This window comes from Notothenia coriiceps, unplaced genomic scaffold, assembly GCF_000735185.1.
Source record: "Notothenia coriiceps isolate Sejong01 unplaced genomic scaffold, NC01 NC01_scaffold00004100, whole genome shotgun sequence".
Taxonomy (NCBI): domain Eukaryota; kingdom Metazoa; phylum Chordata; class Actinopteri; order Perciformes; family Nototheniidae; genus Notothenia; species Notothenia coriiceps.
The window spans coordinates 82,017-102,513 of record NW_011336801.1 but is presented as its reverse complement, the minus strand read 5'-3'; the positions used below and the strand labels follow the sequence as shown (position 1 = coordinate 102,513).

The window sequence follows — 20,497 nt, the reverse complement described above, 5'->3', positions numbered from 1 at the left end:
TATGATCATAGTGAAGATGAACACCTTTCCAACCTCTAGACCCATGACACACAGCAGTACCTCGGAAACCATAATCCAGGCACGGATCGTGAGGTTGTGACAGAGTCCACAAACTGGAGCAAATCTGGAAGCATATGTAACAGTGCGGAAGCTTTCCTAAAATGGCTTTAACATAATAAAAACCATGCTGCATCCTACGCATTAGTGAGCGAGACCATCCAGTAGCAACAGTGTGCAATGATGAGTCCTCATAGGGTGCATTTGATATCAATAACGCAGTGCAAGCATGGTAGGTGGGTCAGTTGGCCAAGACAGAGGGACAGGCAAAGTCTATAAATGGTGTCCCATAGTCCAGCTGGGAACAGGATAAAGCAGAGACCAACTTTTACGGGAATGAAGTTCAAAAACAACATTTAAGGTCTGTAAAGGAAGCGCCAAGAGTGAATTTTCAATTTCTATAAATTTCAATTAACAAGACTGCTTTGTGAACTATGTTTTCGGGATACTAACACATTTTGGACTACCTATGTTGCAAATGTATTATCTTTTCAATTTACACACGGCATCTATTGCACGTCTGTCCGTCCTGGGAGAGGGATCCCTCCTCTGTTGCTCTCCCTGAGGTTTCTCCCATTTTTCCCTTTAAACTGTGGGTTTTCTCTGGAAGTTTTTCCTTGTACGATGTGAGGGTCTAAGGACAGAGGGTGTCGTATTGTCATACTGATATTCTGTACAAACTGTGAAGTCCACTGAGACAAATGTAACATTTGTGATATTGGGCTATATAAATAAACATTGATTGATTGATGCTCACCTAGTATTTATGGTGCATTTTAGTTTTAGTTCCAATCCATTACAGCTGCAACCATGTGAAAGCATTTCTCTTGAAACCTAAATAAGAACGTGGCTTGATTGGTAAGGTCATTTTAAGGTCAACTTAAAATCTACAATATATTTAAGAAAAATAAAACCTGATGATAGACTTCCAGTGTGTATTACCAGTCAGTCTATACGTGGCACACAATCTGAACACAAACAACTTGTCTCAACAAAAATGAAACCCTTTAAGTTAGGCGGTGTTCATTACAGTTGGCCTATATATTACCTTTGCTTTTTGTTACTGGTCACAAACCCCACATGGCTGAAAATTACTGAATGGCCTGAACCTGTGAAAATAATCACCACGTCAGTTTATTTACTGTCTCTAACCAAAACGCCAGACAGGGAACACTCTGCACTTATGATAGATGACTTGCTGTGAAAAATTTAATTTGACATCCCTCATTAGTAATTCATTAGCTCAGACAAGGAACAGGAACAACATTGCTGATTCATTTCACCTCAGTGGATAGCCTCTATGCCCTTGGGCCAAGGGCAGCCTTTTTTACAGTGTGTTGCACCATGCTATCATTAACATATTGAACACTGGCACCGAGCATTATCGCAACTCTTTTGTGTGTCTTTGATGGCTTCCACCGTGAAAGACGTTGACAGAAACGGCTGAAGTTGAAAAGTGACACTTCATGTTTGCCCAGCTCCGCCACTTCACAGAGAAGTAGTGCTGCATCAGACGGAGAGTGCCACAGCGATGCTTAGTGTCATGATTTATGCTTTATGACACTGAGAGCTTCTGTGGCAGCTCGCCCAACCCAATCTCGTAGTCTCCTTGTCACCGCAAGACTCCGCGTGATACTTTAGCCTGCCAGTCTTCCCGGGAAGAGTCCCTCTGCCTCTGCTTCCTGATACACAAACACATTCTTCTTAGCATTCACCACCTTGGATCGGAGCTACACACAGCCCAGTACATCCCATCCCATTGTTGAAAGGACACGCACAATACAGGGGCAATTTATCCTTCACATATACCCACTTATTTTCTCTTCCTCCCCTTCCCCCAGGTGTCATAAAGTTTCTCCTTTGTGCTATTAACTCTGTCGGATTCCTCTCGTAGGACTTGCAGACTGACCGATCCATGTTTTTCAGGTCTGAGCCTTGAATTCCTGTGGGCACCATTATGGTCCTATTTCCTCTGGTCATTTCTTTCTCTCCCTTCAGCAGTGGAAGCTCTTGGAAGTGAATCACTCCCCCTCTTGTCCTCCTCCTCCTTCCTGCTGCCTCCTCCTCTTCCCTAGCCTCAGACATGAACTCTGTAAACACTGAAGCTTTGTTTGCAGCGGTTGTGGTCAGTCTGTAGCGTAAAGTCGATTCTTTACGGAGCATCAGTATGTGTACGGCCACCACCGGGTTAGCAAACTGCCTATTTGGTTGACCAGTAGAGACAAGAGGGTGGCAAAAATGCAAAGCAACTGTGACTGGTGTTGTCTGCGGCTTACGTATCATCCAAATACCCATAGGCGTATTTTAAAACCACAAGTCCTCCTTTTAATGTGGTCTCAATGTCACGGTTGCCACATGTGAGCGTGTACATCTTACTGGAATAGTTGAAACACTTGTAACTGGCTAAGATCAATGGAAATTAAATTAAGGATAGTTGCACCACCTGGGACTGATACAAAGACAGATTTGGATGAATCATACTTCACCTAAAATAATAATGACTTCAGATTTAGATACACAGACTAACAAAAATGCCCAGTGCTCAAACAAACATCTGATCAAAAGAGAACGTTTTTTTTATGTACTTCAAAAATAGTGCTGTCACTCTTTGCAACACACCAAAAGCAAAGCCTCTGTTTAGAAGAAAGTGGACACATGGCGCCAGCTAGCCTCCAGTACTCTCACATTTAACACCAAAGTTCAATGGCAGACATTTTGCAGAATCTGCAGTGCACTAAATATTTAGAATCCTCATAAAACTCAGAAAGGTTGACACTTTCTCTTGTTTTCAGGAGAGGAATCAGCTATTCTGCTCTATCCATTACAAAAAAAGGCATCTATATGTTCAAACTAAACCTTATATTTACCAAGTATAATGTTTACCATCTTAAGCATGCTTGTACTGTATTTGCTAGTGTTGTAGCATTTTTATTCATCAAATATGGATAAAGAATCAAACCATTCAGCTGTCTTTGTCATATTTTATTTCTTGCAAGAAAGGTTCAGTCATTCATACAGAGAGCATACTGTCTGCAGAGTGAAAGACGAAGAGTAGAGTTTGGGTTGCATGTTTAAACACAGAGAGAGGAGAAAGGGGGAGGGGGGTCAAGCTTGTTGATAATGAAAGGAGCCTTCTGGAAGTTAAGGGAGTTAGGGAGGCAGTATCAGGATGTTCTTAGTTCAACAGAAGTTGAAGGTCATATTGTTGATGCACATAAAATGTATCGAGCAAGATCCAGACAAATCTTCTTAATAAGGACATTTCCCAAGATTAGCAAAAAAACGTGAAAGCCAGTAAATAGAGATAAACATTAGCAAGTAAGAATCACACAATGATATTATTAAAGTAAATAAGTGAGCAAAATACCTTTCTAGCACTAAACCAGTGAATTGGGCAGAGGTTGACTGTTGTGGATGTTGTTGTTGTCCAGTGTGTAGGATTAGGTGGCATCTAGCAGTGAGGCTGCAGAAAACCAACTAAATAGTAAGCATTTTGGAGAACTATTGTGACCTTTACGTAAGATTAAATAAAGTGATAGGCCCTTTTTATAGCGAGAGTTTGGTTTGTCCATTGTGAGCTACACTGCAGAAGCATGGCGGTAGAGAACCTACTTCCCACGTAGATATGAAAGGCTCATTATAAGCTAACAAAAATGCAACAATTTTCACTTCCAGGTGGTCATACACTAATGAAAAGCTAGTTTTGAATATTATATTACATTTCTGCAATAAATCCCCCTTAATCCAATACACGTAGGTCATATAGTGGCAGTAAATGAAAAGAACACCAAACCAAATTCAAGGTTAGTTCATTTAACTTTGAGGTGCACATAAATGTTTCTAACAAATATTGTGCCAATCCATGCAGTACATTTTGAAGTGTTACACTACGATACATGAGACGAGGCATGACCAAATAAGAAGGGTTCAATCTCTAAAGACCAGAACTATCTGTGCTAAATGTCATGGCAAATCAACCAATACTTATTATCATATTAAAGTTGAGATATTTCACTCTGGACCAAATTGGATCAGGTTTAAATCAGTGGTTAAAGTAAATGCTGGCTACTAAAAAGTGTGATTCTGATACTATCACGATACAACTGATGGCTTTGAGGCGCTGACATTCACTCACTGCTGGTAACTCTCCTGGCATCTCCACTATCTTTGATTTCTTGAAGGCATTTCCGAAATGCAGTTGGAGCTGGCTCACATGAATCTAAACATCTGTTGAATAAATCACACTCAGGCAACAGAGTCACCGCCCAGGGTTTTGGTTGCAGTCGTCTCTTACCTCTGCTGTGATCTTTCCCCATTCATTAGGGTGAAGAGAAGCTCATCCAGTGGTACTCCATTGACTCTAATTACATCTTTCCAATCAAAAACCCAGACTGCAATTTTTCAGGCTGTGGATAAAGAAATTAAATGAATTTTTAATCAAGTTTATTTTCTGATGGAACGTATAGAGAGGATGCCCAAAGACATGAACAACAGGTAGACGAATAACCCTCCTCTTGAATTAAGTACGGTTACTGTGAGGCATTTTGCATTCAGCTCCACAGGGGTCAGAGATGCAAGCAGAAATGTAATTTATCAGAGGCTCTTCACTGTATGTGGTTTCCTGCTAAATCTCTACAGCGTGATAGCACTCTTTCTTATTGGCTTGTGTGTCAATAGGACACATTCGCTAGTCTAAAACTTTAATTATCTCATTTTTTTCAATGTAGTTTCAGATGTAGCAATAAAGATTCTAAGCAAAACGCTGAAAATGTGTATGTAACTTGATTTAACAAACCTTCTGTGACATGTGAAGTTGCATTGGATTTAGAATTTGTTTGTACGATATCTTATTTGTGCCATAAGTACCCAACACAAATCATTTGTGTACTGATTTATATAATTCACTTATTTATATTAATCTTCCATACGTTTTGTAGTGTACAAAATATAGATTTCCTCTATGTGGTTCTACATAGTATTTGACAAAGATATGTATAAATTCTTGCACATTTGGTGGATTTATTATGCATATATTGTTTGCCTTATTTGAGGTATTTGTCCCCTGTGATGTGAAAACTGTCTTTGGTCATGTAAAGATAAAAACAAAAAGAAGATGTTGAGCCTAGAACTTCTAAAAACCTGTCACATTCGCCTTCTTAAAGATTCATAAGGACTGCAGAAGTGTCCACAACCAAGGAATAAATCAGCTGAGAGTATGACAACTGAAAGGATTGTTCTGGAAGTCACAATGTCCTTCAGATCTGCAGCGAGGATAACATCATTCAGAGGACCTTGCTCCTAATCAACATATATATATCCCCTCTGGTGTGGACAGAAAAACGGTCAGTGCACATTACTCTTAAATGATGCGTAATTTGCCCTTTAAGATGCACATGTATTTGATCAGTGCACTCAGATGTCATAAACCCGATGCAAAAGACCCATTAATATGAGCTCTGGCAGGCGAGTCCAATGTGTTCCTGTGATTTATCTGTGGTGGAAAAGGAAAAAAAACAAATAGCATATACTATTCCAGCAGTGAATCAGTCATAATTCTCAAACTGGCACCTCATTCTCCTCATTTATAATGGGTGCAGAGTTGGATCATTTATCGTCTTCTTGACGGCAACTTTACCTGAATTAAATTTCAGTTGCCATACTTTGATTACATCCTTGCTAAGTACCACCATCTGATTTCTCCATTATGTAAGGTATGAATACAAATGGGCTGGCTGAGAGAGAGACAAAGGGGCAGAAGGAGAGAAAGGACACAGGGAGAGATAACAAATTAAAGGAAAGTCGGTCGGAGAGACAGGGAAAAAAAGAGGCGAGGAACAAAGGGCTGAATTGAGAGCAGCCATCCACTCTGGATGAGCCCCTCTTGACCTTCTTGGTCTGGAGTATTGTGGTGGAACACACATCAGTGTTTGAAGCCAGCCTTGCACCACACGCTTGAATGGACCGGGCGGACAGTTGGCACCGAGTGTGTGTGGCAAAAAATCAAGCGGCTTAAAAAGGAGCATCTTCAGGTTTTGGCTGAGGCTGTCAAAGGCTGGACCTCGGTGTTCCAAGATTCTCTCAGAGCCTGTGGCCTGTCACTCCTCTGCCAAAACTGGAGCTCATTTGTGGAATACGCCATGCCTTTCTATCGGGGCTTAGCGGGATGCAGGTTTCAGCGAAGTGCAGGATCAAAGCATGCACAGGGCCCAAGAGCATGGCTGGGTGTCACCCGGTGATAACCCTCACATCGCCTTCCAGGCTGGATTCCACTCATATTTCACAAGCAAGCTCTGGGCCACACTCGTCTCTCAGCTGCACTTCGTATGAAATAATAACCTGACCTGGATGCTAGGCTGGGTGCACTCTCGCCCTGAAAGACAAGGGTTGTTTTGAAAGTGCAGCTGATGAAACAACACTCTGAGATGAGTAAAGCTTGTAACCGGTGGTGGAAATTATATTTATTCTTAATGATATGCAGAGATGGCAAAAGTACACACATCCTTTACTCAAGTAGAAGTACAGATACTCGTGTTACTGACTATACTTCTTTACTCAAGTAAAAGTAAGTAAAAAGTACCCATAACTACCATCTGTTTTAAAGAGTAACTGACCTCACTTTATATAAATAGAACAATAATGTCATTGTTAGCTAATAAATGTTTCCATGCTGAACAACGGCAACATGACAACGTTTTCATTGGTCCCTCTTCTTTAGAGAAGACCAGGAAATGAAGGATACAAGGATCGTGTTAAAATAAATAGGCACGCAATGACTCTAAATAATAACGATCACGCCACCAAACACAGATTAAAACTAAAGTAACCAGCCTGTTTTGAAAATGTAAGAAGTAGAAAGTACAGGTATTAGTGTTAAAAATGTAAGAAGTAAAGAGTCGTCAGATAAATAAGTAGTGGAGTAAAGTACAGATACCAGAAAAACGTACTTAAGTACAGTAACAAAGTATTTGTACTCAACTACTTCCCACCTCTGATGATATGTTTCTTAAAACTTCAGTACAGTTCTTAAAGGGGAAAATTGAGTGCAGATCGCTGTTTCATGAGCCGTCAATCGCATCAAACGATCCTTATCAGCAGTAGTTTGTTCCAAAACTTCAGTGACATGATAACAGATGAGAAAGACCATGAGAAGTGGTTTAAAAGACCGGGGGAAAAGCAAGTAAGTGTAAACATTCCACCCTTCTCCGGATAAGTCAAATAAAAAATACTTGCACTCAATGGAAAGCCTTTCAAGAGGAGTTTGCTAGAAGTACGCCATTAAAAGGGCAAAGCATTAAGCTAATTAGAGTGGATTTCATTGCTCCATAACAGCATGCAATATGTTTCCATGTATGTACATCCGTTTTAAAAATGAAATATCGGCCGTCTGTCGCGTATCTGCCAACCCACCTGGTTCTGAATAAACAGAGAATGGAAAGCAAGTACAAAGTTGTTTATCTGCCGCTCTCCATTCAACCTACATACAGTAAAGGTCAAATTGTATTCGCACCAGCATATATATATATATATTGGAGATTAAATCTTCCTCAGATAACACCCGTCAGATCCGTATTGCATTAGTAATTCCACGACTGCTGCTGTTTATATTATTGTTGTTGTGAAATGTTAAGTGATGCGGTGTGAGCAGCAGGATTTATGCTGCCTGAAGGTCAGCACTCGGGGGGCGGAGAGCCTTCTACTGTCTCTGGAGCCGGCCAGAGGTTGTTGCCGCAACATCCAGCTCATCTTCAGGGAACAAAAAGTGTCAAATATGTCAAATCTCTGTCAGTGGAGGTCCCGGTGTAGCGCTGGTCTGGAGGATTGGGTGACAGGTTGAAGGACTGAACATCCACGTTGTGGCTTTTAGGGTTCAACCGTGTTATTCTGGGACTTCTTACCTTGATGTGAGTAAGTCTTGAGTATCTGTGCATTTCCTGTTATTTTAAGCCTTGTGTTCAACACCTGCCATATAAGGGTGTTCAGTCACTTCATTTGAGAACTTATTTTCATTCGGTAAAGGCACAGCACCATCTAGTGTTACTTCTAGTCATTTCACAATATGCCTGTTTTTACCTTGACATTTGAAATGATCTGTATGCTTTGCGGTGTTGGGTGAATAATGCCGACCCGTTATTGTGCTTAAATGACTTGTTTAAAATCCCTTCAAATATGTGACAGTTGGGTGTAAAAAGAGCTGCTTCAGCTTTGATTTCGATCCCTTTTCTGAGTCAGTGTGCTGATTTTTAGCTAACTGGAAACTCTGAACGTTCTTCCTGAAACAGGCCTCTGAATTATTTTACACAAAAAGCAGGACAGGGAATATAACTGCAATAATTTATTTGAGGCTCACTGGATTATGCAAAAACTTGAGGGTACAAACATTTACATTGTTTTGCAACAGATAAAACATTCATTCAAAAGTTAATTGTTAATTAAAGCTTAATGAAAGATTTTCCAAGAATAAAACTTAATTGCACTATAATTCAGACCCTATCTTTTAAAGATTCGGAATCTGGAAATATTCCATTCAATGAAAATAATTTTAAATGTGCGGAAACCCTGGTGTTGAGAATATAGCTGGCCCAATATGTAACTTCTTTCAAGTCCTGCACAACAGTCAGACTTAACCAAAATAAAGAAAAGTGTACATCTCAAAATTCCAATAAAATCTTCCCAGCTTTCTACTGCACTGGCAACGATTCTTTTTTTCAAATGAAAAGGTTTTGGTGTTGCCTAAGGCAGCCTTACAGAACCTTTTCTTTACAGCAGTTTTTCTGTATAAGAATGTAGCCTCATAGAAGCACTCTACACAGTCTCATTCTACTGTATTTCTACAGTAATATACTTTAAAAAGACCCCGTACATTTGAAATTAAAAGAAACTACTGAATGTTAAGCAACAACTTGACAGGATTATCGTCATGAAGGTGGTCTGTGCATTGTGGAAATGACGGTTTTGGTTCAGAAGGACAAGATGGTTCTCTGGATGATGTCGATACATTCGTGCATCTCGTCCTCTTTAATGATGAGGGGGGGTGCCAGGCGGATGATGTCCCCGTGTGTGGGCTTGGCCAGCAGTCCGTTGTCACGAAGGCGTAAGCAAACCTCCCAGGCGTTATAGTCTGTGGGAAGTGTTCAAATATGAAAGTCAGATAAAGCGAGCTGCAAATCATTGTTTACATTTCAATTGTCTTACAAAGGACATTGTAGGAATGGCAAGTGTGAAGGTGCCATAAATAATGAGAAATCCACCCCAAAGTAAAATTCTCTTTTAAATATGTTGGGAATCTCACTTTCAAATTTGTATTTTTAAAACAGTTCATCCTAGAGATGGATAGCAAATAGCCCCAGTATAGTCCAGACTCCAAGGAAATGCTATCCCAGTCACTAATTCATATCAACCAAGCCTTCATTTAAAAAAAAAATTACCGAATGACATCACAAATTGTTGTCTTGATGCTGATTTCCAGTACATATAGACAGCAATATCATACTTGTATACTAGACTCAAACTCTAATAGTTTAAATTGTGTGGGTTAGGATTGTTACTTTTGGTCTCTTTGATGACGAATGCGTTGAGGAGGCCTTTCCCTCTGACTGTTGTCACGATGTCTTTGGGCAGTTTTCTCAGCTCGCTCCGCAGCAGCTCTCCCATCTTCTGAGAGTTCTCTGCCAGCTTCTCTTCCTCAAGCACCTGCAAAATGAATCATTTCCAAAAATGTAACATGTGTACTTTTCTTCTGATGCTTAATAGTCTATGGAGGTAGCTGGGGCGGCTTTGGCTGAGGAGGTGGAGCAGTTGTCCACCAATCAGTGGGATGGTTAGATCCCAAGCCCATCAGTCAACATGTCGAAATGTCAATTAGTCAAAGTATCCTTGCGCAAGAGCACTTGGCACATTGGTTACTTATCAAAAATAGCTCCCAATGGTGTGTGAGAATGTTATGGCGCGTTTCCACTGCAGCGCGGAGCTCGCTTTAAGCGTGCCGAGCCGTGCGGGGCCCGTTTTTGGTTGTGCTTCCACTTGGCCTAGTTTTGGCCCCGGCCTACTTTTTCTGGCCCGACTAAATCGTGGTTCTATCGAGGCCAACACACAGGGCTGAGTCGGGCTGAGTTTGCTAAACTAGAGAGAATCGCTGTCAAGGGGGCTACAACTACAACGAAATGAACATATTTGACCGTGATTTAATTGTAATACAGGTTTCAAAATGATGCCGAAGTAACAACATACTGATACCGGTTAGTAAAAACCATGAATTAATGCTTTGACCAGTCTGCAGACAGACGGCAGGCGAAAAACCTTTTAAAATGCGTGATCTTCTTATTATAGACACATGCATTTCAAAACATTTGGTCTACCTACGCTGTAAAATGTATTATCTCTTTGATTTACACACGGCATCTATTGCACGTCTGTCCGTCCTGGGAGAGGGATCCCTCCTCTGTTGCTCTCCCAGAGGTTTTCTCCCATTTTCCCCTTTAAACTGTGGGTTTTTCTCCGGAGGTTTTTCATTGTACGGTCTAAGGACAGAGGGTGTCGTTTTCTCATACTGATATTCTGCACAAACGGTGCTGCTGTAAAGTGTCTTTACTGTAGGGTATTTTTATTATATGTACAGCACTTTGGCTCGACCAAAAATCATTTAAAAATGTGCTATATAAATAAAACTTGATTTGATTTGTTGTCTAAATGGAGATCGGCTAAGCTAACGCAATATAGGCTATATGCTCCGACCGTCCACACTCACAACGGCCTATACAGACATAAATAAACCAGCGACTGTATTCGCCATGACACAGACAGTCTGTGGTTTGTACTTGTTTAACTTTTGTCTAGTTTCTGAATAGATATGAGGAGCTTGAGTGCAAACAGCTAACGGCTGATGTTGTTTTTTCTGGGGTGCTCACGGGTGCTCATTGAAGATGATGTCACGGCTCCGCCTACAGGAGGGTCTAATAGTTACTGCCCCAGCTCCTAAACTGTAATGGAAGCACAGCATTAAAGTGAGCCGGGCCTAATAAGGCCTAACCAAACCGAGCGAGGTCTGCGGTGGAAATGCGCCATAAGTCTCCCTGAGCAGGTTGCAACTTGGACGTCAGCCTGTATAATAATAATAATAATAATAGCCGGTGATTGTTGTACTCGTAAGAGTTCCTTTAGCTGTCGCAAAGAGTGAAAAAGCGCTGTATAAATGCTGTTCTATTTAACATTTAGCTGTAGAGGCTTTCAATTATTTTAACTTTCTGGTATGTTGCATATTATAGTGTAAAGCAATAGAGGTTGTTTGAGGGTAGACAGGCAAATACATTTTGGACACTGACCTCTAGTGCAGCCATGGCGACCTGACAGGCCACAGGGTTTCCTCCATATGTGGACCCGTGCTCTCCAGGCTTGATGGTCAGCATGATCTCATCATCACACAGCACAGCCGAAACCTGATGCACACAAACACAGAGCATGTTCAATCAAAGGTTAAAGTTACATAACTAATCTGATTCATACTCTTGTCCAAAATAACTGGACTCTGGAGTAATTGCAAAATAAATCTGTAGGGATGTTATTGTTGATAACTTGATAAAGTGCTTACAGGATAAACTCCTCCAGAAAGAGCTTTGCCCAGGACCACGATATCTGGGCGGACCTCCTCGTGGTCCACAGCCAGGCGCCGGCCGGTCCTCGCCAAACCCGTCTGCACCTCGTCATCGATCCACAGCACCTGCACAAACATAAGAGGACTTTAGTGGTCATTTTCACAGCAGGTTGCTACAGCGCTCGGTGTCTTGGTGTGACCCGTAGATTCCTTCATTTACAATGTGTAATAATAACTGATGGAGCTACATTCTTATTTTTTTAACCAGTTTATCCCCAGGGGGTTCTAACTAGGGGAGATTGGGGGAATGAAAGTGAAATGTGACATAAAATGAAGTGAAATCAAGAATGAAGTAAAGAGATACAATAGTTTTGTGGAATGTTACAGTTTTCCCGACTTCAGAGTCAGAAACTATAGTGCCATGAGACCTTTTTTATGTATTGGGATCATTTGGCTCAATGGGATCCAATAACTTAAATCATGATGCAATTGGCATTTAGAAATAAAAAACCGAATCAAAACAAAGCAAGTAAACCATGGGGGCAAAGCACTTCTTTAGTGACTTTATGTTTATTTGATGTGAACAATGGAATTCTTCAGGTGTAGGGATATCATATTTGAAAATGTGTACTGAAATCAAAAACACAAAATAGATTGCCCCATGTTTGCAAAAATTGCGGATCTACTAACTTTCATTAGCTGAGCAAAATAAACCCGTGTTATTTTTGGCACAATTGAACTTTGCTGCTCTCAACTTGAACCGGGTCTCTTCTTGTGAAAACAGGTCACCTGGAAGTCTTCTCTACTTAAGTTCGTACAAGATAACAAAATACATAAAGGGCAAAAATGAAGCGCAGACTGCAGTTTGCCCTCAATTAATTTGAGGTTAAGGAGGAGACAGTCTGCCGCTGCGGTGCGTTTGTGCTTAATGTCTTTGAACTCCTAACGGCCCGTCCACACACAGGCATGAAAAAAATCTTTCAAAGCTTCGCCCATTCACTTGAATGGGGTGACGTAGAAGATTTTTTTATCTTCGCCGAACTGCATTGTGGGGAGCGGAGCATGGCTTTGCAAGCATCGTGAGCATCAAAAGTTGAGCAATGTTCAACTTTTGATTCTCCCGATGCTTTCGAAGCTGGCATCAGCCAATCAAATCCCGTTTATGCAAATCCCGCCAGTACAAGCGCTAGCCAATCAAACCGCGTGTAAGCTGGGAGAGCCAGACCGCAGTTCATTTCCTCATATTCCAAACGAGAAATTACGGTAGCAAATCACCCGGTTCTTTACGACCAGAACTATTTACCGGGATACAAACCGGAGGAACCAGGCATGGAGGGAGGTGGCAGAGACAGTGGGTGAAACTGGTAGGTTTTCGCCTGTTTGGAGAGTTTATATCCAGTTTACTTCGTTTTAACATTCCTATTGCTTTGTATGTCGGAGGCGGGAGATTTATGTGATTTGTTGTTGGTCGCAAAAAATCGCCAAGCTTCAGACACGCCCAGCATCAAGATTTTTTTCATGCCTGTATGTGGACGGGCCGTAAGAGACTTTCATAATTACAAAATATTTTTTTTCCATTTTTAGGAAAATACCATGCCCTAAAAGCTGTGCATATGGTTATTAAACATGCAAAAAACAAACTACAAAATGTTGTTCCTAGATTGGTGTGCTGTACAACCTCAGTCCAGGAAGTAGATGGAAGATCTTTTTTGCATTTTCATTATTTTTGTGTGACTCACGTTGTATTTGGTGCAAAGTTCTCTGACTTTGGTCAGGTAGCCCTTGTCTGGCACCACCACACCAGCCTCCCCCTGGATGGGCTCCACCATGAACGCAGCAACATTTGGATCCTGAAGAGCTTTCTGGAGTAAAAAAAAACAAAACTAGTCAGACATTTCTTTCTGTTACCATAGGTAACACTTTCAATAAATACGAGCCGCTTTAGTCAATCATTTGGGTTTCTATGTTAACATGGAAAAGCAAAAGCTTCTTAGATAACATATGTGTAGAAATATGCAACTGCAAAAGGTGATTGGACCCCTTGGTTTACATAGTGAAGGATTCATGTCTGCTTGTTCTGAGGAAGTTAATGAATTAAACATTGTTTTTTACCTTAAAAGTGGACCGCCAAATTTCCACATCAAAGTCTGTTTGCAGGTCTTTGGGAGTGCTACAGAATATATAAAAAAAAAAATGCATGCATGTTTTTTATGAAGCCTTTGTGTGACTCCAGAGGCTTAAAAATGCCCTCATTGCTTGGGGCGGATGACTAGGGTTAGGGTGTGCAGATGTGACATTCCTTCCTGTTGGATCCACCCAGCAGAAACATGAACACTGAAAATAAGCATAAGGAAACTTTGCTGTCTCTAACGTCAGTGTTTCTGTATGATTCCAGTAATAAAGTGAACCACTAATCTTGCAGGTGAACTTTTCTTGTAGTTAGTTAGGTACGTTGTTTAAAGAGAGTCCAGAATCTGGTGAGCCTGGTTTGCTGTGGCTGAAACCTCACCATTTAATTTAAGCATTTTACAAGGCACTTGACAGCTGTGTTTGACACTTTTTCACAAATAAGCTGCTTGTGAGAGCCTGAAACTCTCACAGGTCATTCCACCGAAGTGACACTGTGTCTAACAATGATATTCAAACAGAAATTAAAGAGACTGTGCGATATGTTTGTATCTTGTTGGTCGAACGCACTTATTGTAAGTCGCTTTGGATAAAAGCGTCAGCTAAATGCAATGTAATGTAGATTGCATCAAAACCGATACCTCCAGTTCTGGGATGTTGTTGTAAGGGATCATTTCAAAGCCTGGCATGAAGGGACCGAAGCCTTCATAACTGCTGGGGTCTGTAGAGCTGGAGATGGCCGCCAGGGTGCGGCCCCAGAAGTTTCCATCTAACAAACACAGAGTAAATGAGATGGAATATTCATCATGCTGCTCTTAGTTTACATAATGTATGACATGTGGTACCTTATCCTGTCTTTGTTGTGAGCATCGGATTAAGGTTGAGTTGGTAATGTATTGTGGTATTATCCTAAATGTAAAGGATCACTGTAAAAATGTTTGTATTTGTATAACATTTAACTTGGTATCTAAATGTACAATGTGATTTAGAGTGTTATCGCGAGGTTGTCAAAAGGTTGACATTTACTTCTGACAAATATTCTCAGTTTTAGAAGTATTGGACTCCATAACTGTTCCTATAACTAGTCTATTGAGACATATGGGTTACTTACCGGCGAAAATTATTTTGGCCTGGTTTTTGGGAACCCCCTTCACATTGTAAGCCCACTTGCGGGCAAGCTTGCAGGCCGTCTCACCACCTTCAACCCCTAAATGTAACAAAATCAAATTAATGTCAACACTTATACTTTAATAACCCCTTAAGGTGTTTCATATCCTTAGGCGCTTCCTGACAGTACCTGTATTCATGGGTAACACTTTGTCATAGCCAAACAAGCCTGTGACGTACTCCTCGTAGGCTCCCAGCACATTGTTGTAGAAGGCTCTGGAAGTCAGAGTGAGTTTGGAGGCCTGAGCATTGAGCGCAGCTATGATCTTTGGGTGGCAGTGGCCCTGGTTCACTGCACTGTAAGCACTCAGGAAGTCATAATACCGGTTGCCATCCACATCCCACACATAGATGCCTGGAGTAAAGAAGATCAGGTTGATGATTTATAAGTGAGGTTAAGCATGTTGAGACAGATCACCACAGCCTACGGGCAACACAAATGCTGTGCTTTTCTATTAACCATATTTTAATTTAGTTGTCATACGACGCTCTTGACTCACCCTTCCCCCTCTCTAAGGCCACAGGCAAGGGGTGGTAGTTGTGCGCTCCATACTTGTCCTCTCGTGTGTAGATTTCCTCGGAAGTTAGCTGGCGGTCAAATTTGAGTTTGGACGCGGCAGTGGAGGCAGGACGTGTGCCAGAGTGGACACTTCGACTCAGAACGGGGGCGACACGGCTCAGGTTGCGGCTGAGGTGGAGAATCATTCCCTTTGTGGTTGTATGCTGCAAAGTCTATAATAAAAAGCAATTACAAAAAAAAGAAAAAACAATTTAGATTGCATCAGTGCTGAATTTATGATAACAAATAGAGTTGCTCTGTTTGAAGCAGTACTAGATAATTGATAAACATTTAGTTGATTAATTGGAAACTATGGTAATAATAGCTTACTTATGGGTTTTAGTGGAAGCAAAGATGAAGCTCTAAAAAAGCGAATAAAAAAACAACACCTGTATAACCAGCCTTTTAAATATACGTGTTAATCCCATCATTGGCAGTGATGCTCTTACCCTGAATTAAACAGCACAAAACAAAGAAGTGCCTCTAAAAAAACACACACACCGTTGCTTCAAAAACATGGCTTGGCAGATCTGCTGATCAACAAATCTCTTTCATCGCAACACAATAGGGGATGAACATACTTTTGATGAATGTGGGTTGACAAAAGATTAAACTAAAGCAGCACGGCAACTCAACTTGGATGTTCCTGACTTTTCTATTTGGTCTGGTCGCTATCATAGTTTATGAAACTTCCATTCGTGGTTATCTGTTCCCTTGCTTCTGATCATTTATAGAATGCTACTTTCCAAATGTTTAAAAATGTACCAATCAGAATATGGTCTTCACAATGTGTTGGCACTGAGTGCTTGTGAGATTATCACAAGCACATCTTTCACTAATTATTTTTGGCATTTAAGTTAGATGGGAACATACTGTAATAGGCAAGTTCAATTCCCTGAAGTCAAACCCACTTTTCCAACTGTTACATCATGCAGTGACATAAGTTGCAACACTGACAAGAAAGGAGTTGAAACATAGTCAATGGCTAACAGTGAGGATGACTTGGCTCTGGATGGTCAATAACCTTGAATCGTGAATAAATAAGCAGAGCAAACAGACAGCACCTGGCCTGTGCCACAAGGACACTTTGTACACTGTACAGACCCCCCCTCTGCTCTTCAGACATGATTGGTTCCTGGGCTGCTGCCTCTTCAACACACCCACACACATTAATGTTACGTAAAAGAGCTAAATAAAGACCACGAGTATGAGTTTCTATTAACTGATACCCTTTAAGCAGCTCCCAGAAACCAGCACTGCCCAATGTACTATTATATAATATGTTGACATGCAGAATAATCTGAAATTCAACGTGACACCCAACGGCTTTGTGGATAACGAATGTTTCTCTGTTTAAGATAAAAGCTAACCAGACACAGGTGCTTCACGTTCGTTATTTAGAAACCGAGTAGCTAGCTAACTTTAGCCTTCAATTTCCTGATGCCAGGAATGAAATACCAAGAAAGGTTAGCAGAGAGGAGACATACATGGAAGTTAAGTTACACGGTACCAGAAAGAAGTCAAGCGAAGATAAAACACTCTTGAATCGCGAGTGATGCCTCTGTTGTCCGGTGGATGGAGCAGATGGTTGGTTCCGGTGCGGAATATGATGTGCCTCTGCCTGGCTCTCTGGTTGCTGGCTGGAGAACTGGTAACGCTTCGTGCGTCAGAGGACCCGCCCACTATGTTGCAACTTTCCCAACGATTGCATCGATCAATCAAAACTACCCCCCTCCCGAAACATTTGCAACAATAACAATCACACTCATCACCAATTAAACCAGTGACACTGTATCGCCCAGTAATTTAAAAATAAATTAAAAGCCGCGGTATCAATTATAATAATTTGTTTTTAAGCTAATTTGACTGCAGCATATTTTAGGGACTCACTGTGTCTGTAATTATCATAAATACGGATACATTAATATTAATTGTTACGATATGAGTTCACATTAGTTCATGTCAGCCTTCCTCGCTTCTCGCGCATGCGCCTTTAAGACTTTCATTCTGCAATGGCTGACACGGACTGGCCAGGCTGTGGGAAGAGTTTGAAAGGTGTCATTTTGGACATGTGTGGTGTGTTGTATGACAGTGGGGAGGGCGGGGGGGTTGCCATTCCTGGATCAATTGAAGCAGTGAAAAAGTAAGTGACCAGGTAGTGAGTTGTTAGAGATGTTAGCTTCTTGCATCTTGAGAATACCCAAAGAGCAAAGTGCGTACTCGCTGCTTGATACTAACGTATGGATACTGACACTTCCTTGCAAGAATGTGGCTTTGTGTGCATGCATTAGAAAACCCTGGATACATATTTAAACAAACAGAGGTGTCTCCTTCTCAGTGTTACTTTGTTGGCTCTGACTGCGTGTGCTCCATCATCATCATTACGACCTTTTGACTTTCTTTAAAGGCTCAAGGCATCGGACCTGCAGCTGCGCTTCTGCACCAATGAGACCCAGCTCAACAGAGAGGCGTTTGTGGACAAGCTCAAAAGTCTGGGCTTTGACATCTCTGTGTCTGAAGTCTTCTCTCCTGCTCCTGCAGCCGTAGCTGTCCTCAAGGAGAGGGGCTTTCGGCCTCACCTGCTGGTATATGATGGTAATGCTTTAAATTGTTCAAGACTTGTTGCATTTTAACCCCCTGTTCAATCCTGCCCTACATGGACAGAAATTAAACTTTTTTTAATCAGCACAAGTCCATTGAACAATAAGCCTTTTGTTATCGCCCATACATCGAAAGAAAAGACCAAAACAACCCCAACTCTTCGAACCCCGTGCACACATATAGTTAAATAAAATCTAAAAATCTAAAAATCAGAAATAGTTCAAGTACTTTTAGCAGAGCATGACAGTGTATGTTGGATAAGCTCAATAAAATAGATTTTTTTATCTTCACTTATATTAAACAACATGTATTGTTGTGACTTATTAATGTGCAAAGTTCTTACACAACAATGGAAATCTATGGCACAGAATAATAATATTTTGGCTATTCAGATAATACTTCTTGGTTTTGGTTTTCCAATTAGATGTGTTGCCTAGAATAAAATGTAAAATGTCAGCGGACGTATCCTCACCCCCTTTGAATGACCCAACCCTAAATAGTATTTATGTTTACTCCTCTTCAGGACTTCTCCCAGAGTTTGACAGTGTTGATAAGACTAACCCAAACTGTGTGGTGATTGGAGACGCAGCTGAAAAGTTTACCTACCAGAACTTGAACGAGGCATTCAGGGTCCTTATAGGCCTGGAGAAGCCAGTGTTGTTCTCCTTGGGTGGAGGGTAAGATAATATAAAATAGTCATTGCTATATTACCTATATTTCAACATGAAATAAAAAATGTCAAAATACTTTTGATGTTACGCTCTTCCTAGGAGGTACTACAAGGAAGGAGATGGTTTAGCACTAGATGTCGGAGCGTATATGAAGGCTCTGGAGGTACAGTAGGTGCATCATTTGTTTTAATTTATTCATTAAGAAGAGAAGTTTGGCACGTGTAAACAATGACTTGTTGTTGTTAACTTTTTGTTCCTTTTAGTATGCCTGTGATTTAAAGGCGGAAGTAGTTGGAAAGCCTTCACCAACATTTTTCCAGAGTGTTCTCAATGACATGGGGCTTCAACCGCATGAGGTACGTAACAAAAATGTGATTGAACACATCTTTTAAAACCTCAATCTGATAGTTAGCATGATTTATTTAGCCACCAGCAGCTTGAACACTGGTACTCATACTGGAATTACAGAACAAAGCCAGTGCCTGTTTGGTTGAGCACTCACTTTTTCCTCAGCAGGTGTCTGAACATGTGTTTTAATGTCTGGCACTGTGTGGCACTTATCAGTATCACAAGTATAAAGTATGTGCTGCAGTCTCTCTAAACATATCTATGTTTGGCCCTGGCAGTTACAGTAGCACTCTTTGCTAATCTCAGTTTAAGCCTCACCCTTTTCTCTGGGTTTCTTGTCTTTCACTGCTACATCTGCTGCTCTGTTCAAAGCCTTCTGTTGTTCACACTGGCTTTCATGCAGAGATGGTGGAGCACGTTTTTTCCTAAAATACAAATTCCTTGTTTGTTGAGCACCCACCTTAAACATTTTTATAAACTGAACCGTATCTCATTACAGAAGAAAGGACCAAACTTTTCGAGAAGTTCTATTCCTCTCACATTTCAATCTTTTCTTTTCTTGTTAACTTTCACAATTTATTTCAGAATGATCTTTTTACTAATAGGCAGTGGTGCGAACTCACGCTTTTGTGACAACAAGCACCAAGTAGTGGATACGATTACTGAGAGGTTTATTTACAGAAACACAAAGAGATTGAAGCACATGCTGAACATCTGACAAGTACAGATTACCTTATTACCGACTCTTATTTAAATCATTCTAAACTCAGCATCCGCACAAAAGCAGCTAACATTTTTTTTTTTTTTCTTACAGTACTCTCCCTTCTCTCTTGCAGGCACTGATGATCGGGGACGATCTGGTGAACGATGTGGGTGGAGCACAAAACTGTGGAATGAAAGGCCTACAAGTCAGAACTGGCAAATACAGGTGGGTGATGTTCTGAACACACAAATGCTCAAACAACTCCTTTGTGGTTATAAAAAGCATCACCTAAAATCATACTGCATATAATTGTTCCCCATATTTTATATATATTTCTAAGCTAGTTTGACCATATTGTAAACAGAATAGCAATACATTCAAGTGATAACCAAATCAAATCAAATCAGGTTTTATTTATATAGCACATTTTTAAAGCGATTTTTGGTCGAGCCAAAGTGCTGTACATATAATAATGACCTTACAGTAAGGACACTATACAGTAAATACAACAGCACAATTTGTGCAGAAAAACCAGGAGAGGGCGCCCTCACACCAGCATAGTGCATCCCAGTTTCCTCCACAAAGGCTTCCTGTGAGTGAACCACCTCATTCTTCAGTCGCCCAGAATTGTTTATTTGATTGAGACTCCTCCAAAAATAGCTTTTTTTTCCCCCACA

General features: G+C 40.9%; 2 protein-coding genes across 4 annotated transcripts in view; one reads left to right on the top strand and one right to left on the bottom strand.

Annotated features, from left to right (window-relative positions):
• lhpp (phospholysine phosphohistidine inorganic pyrophosphate phosphatase) overlaps positions 1-20,183 on the top strand; it is a 92,396-nt gene extending 72,213 nt beyond the window's left edge. Inside the window, exons 1-6 of one of the 2 annotated variants that reach the window (XM_010767198.1) lie at positions 17,503-17,640; positions 17,905-18,092; positions 18,622-18,775; positions 18,869-18,932; positions 19,033-19,125; positions 19,954-20,183. In XM_010767198.1, the coding sequence (XP_010765500.1) occupies positions 17,510-17,640; positions 17,905-18,092; positions 18,622-18,775; positions 18,869-18,932; positions 19,033-19,125; positions 19,954-20,061 (738 nt within the window). In that variant the 5' untranslated portion in view covers positions 17,503-17,509 and the 3' untranslated portion in view covers positions 20,062-20,183. Of the gene's footprint in view, positions 1-17,502; positions 17,641-17,904; positions 18,093-18,621; positions 18,776-18,868; positions 18,933-19,032; positions 19,126-19,953 lie in introns of those variants that run through there. The other variant, XM_010767199.1, reaches the window with a different exon arrangement.
• On the bottom strand, positions 8,375-17,148 carry oat (ornithine aminotransferase). Of its 2 annotated transcripts, none has more exons than XM_010767197.1 (10): positions 16,985-17,148; positions 15,439-15,670; positions 15,069-15,293; positions 14,883-14,978; positions 14,413-14,540; positions 13,384-13,506; positions 11,642-11,770; positions 11,376-11,489; positions 9,603-9,747; positions 8,375-9,175 (listed from the first exon to the last, which is right to left on the bottom strand). In XM_010767197.1, exons 2-10 carry the CDS (start codon positions 15,641-15,643, stop codon positions 9,015-9,017), a joined length of 1,326 nt encoding a protein of 441 aa, XP_010765499.1. In that variant the 5' UTR covers positions 15,644-15,670; positions 16,985-17,148; the 3' UTR covers positions 8,375-9,014. The 2 variants fall into 2 exon arrangements, with proteins under 2 accessions (XP_010765499.1, XP_010765498.1); XM_010767196.1 differs by having other exon boundaries at positions 17,008-17,148.
• Positions 20,184-20,497: the final 314 nt, after the last annotated feature.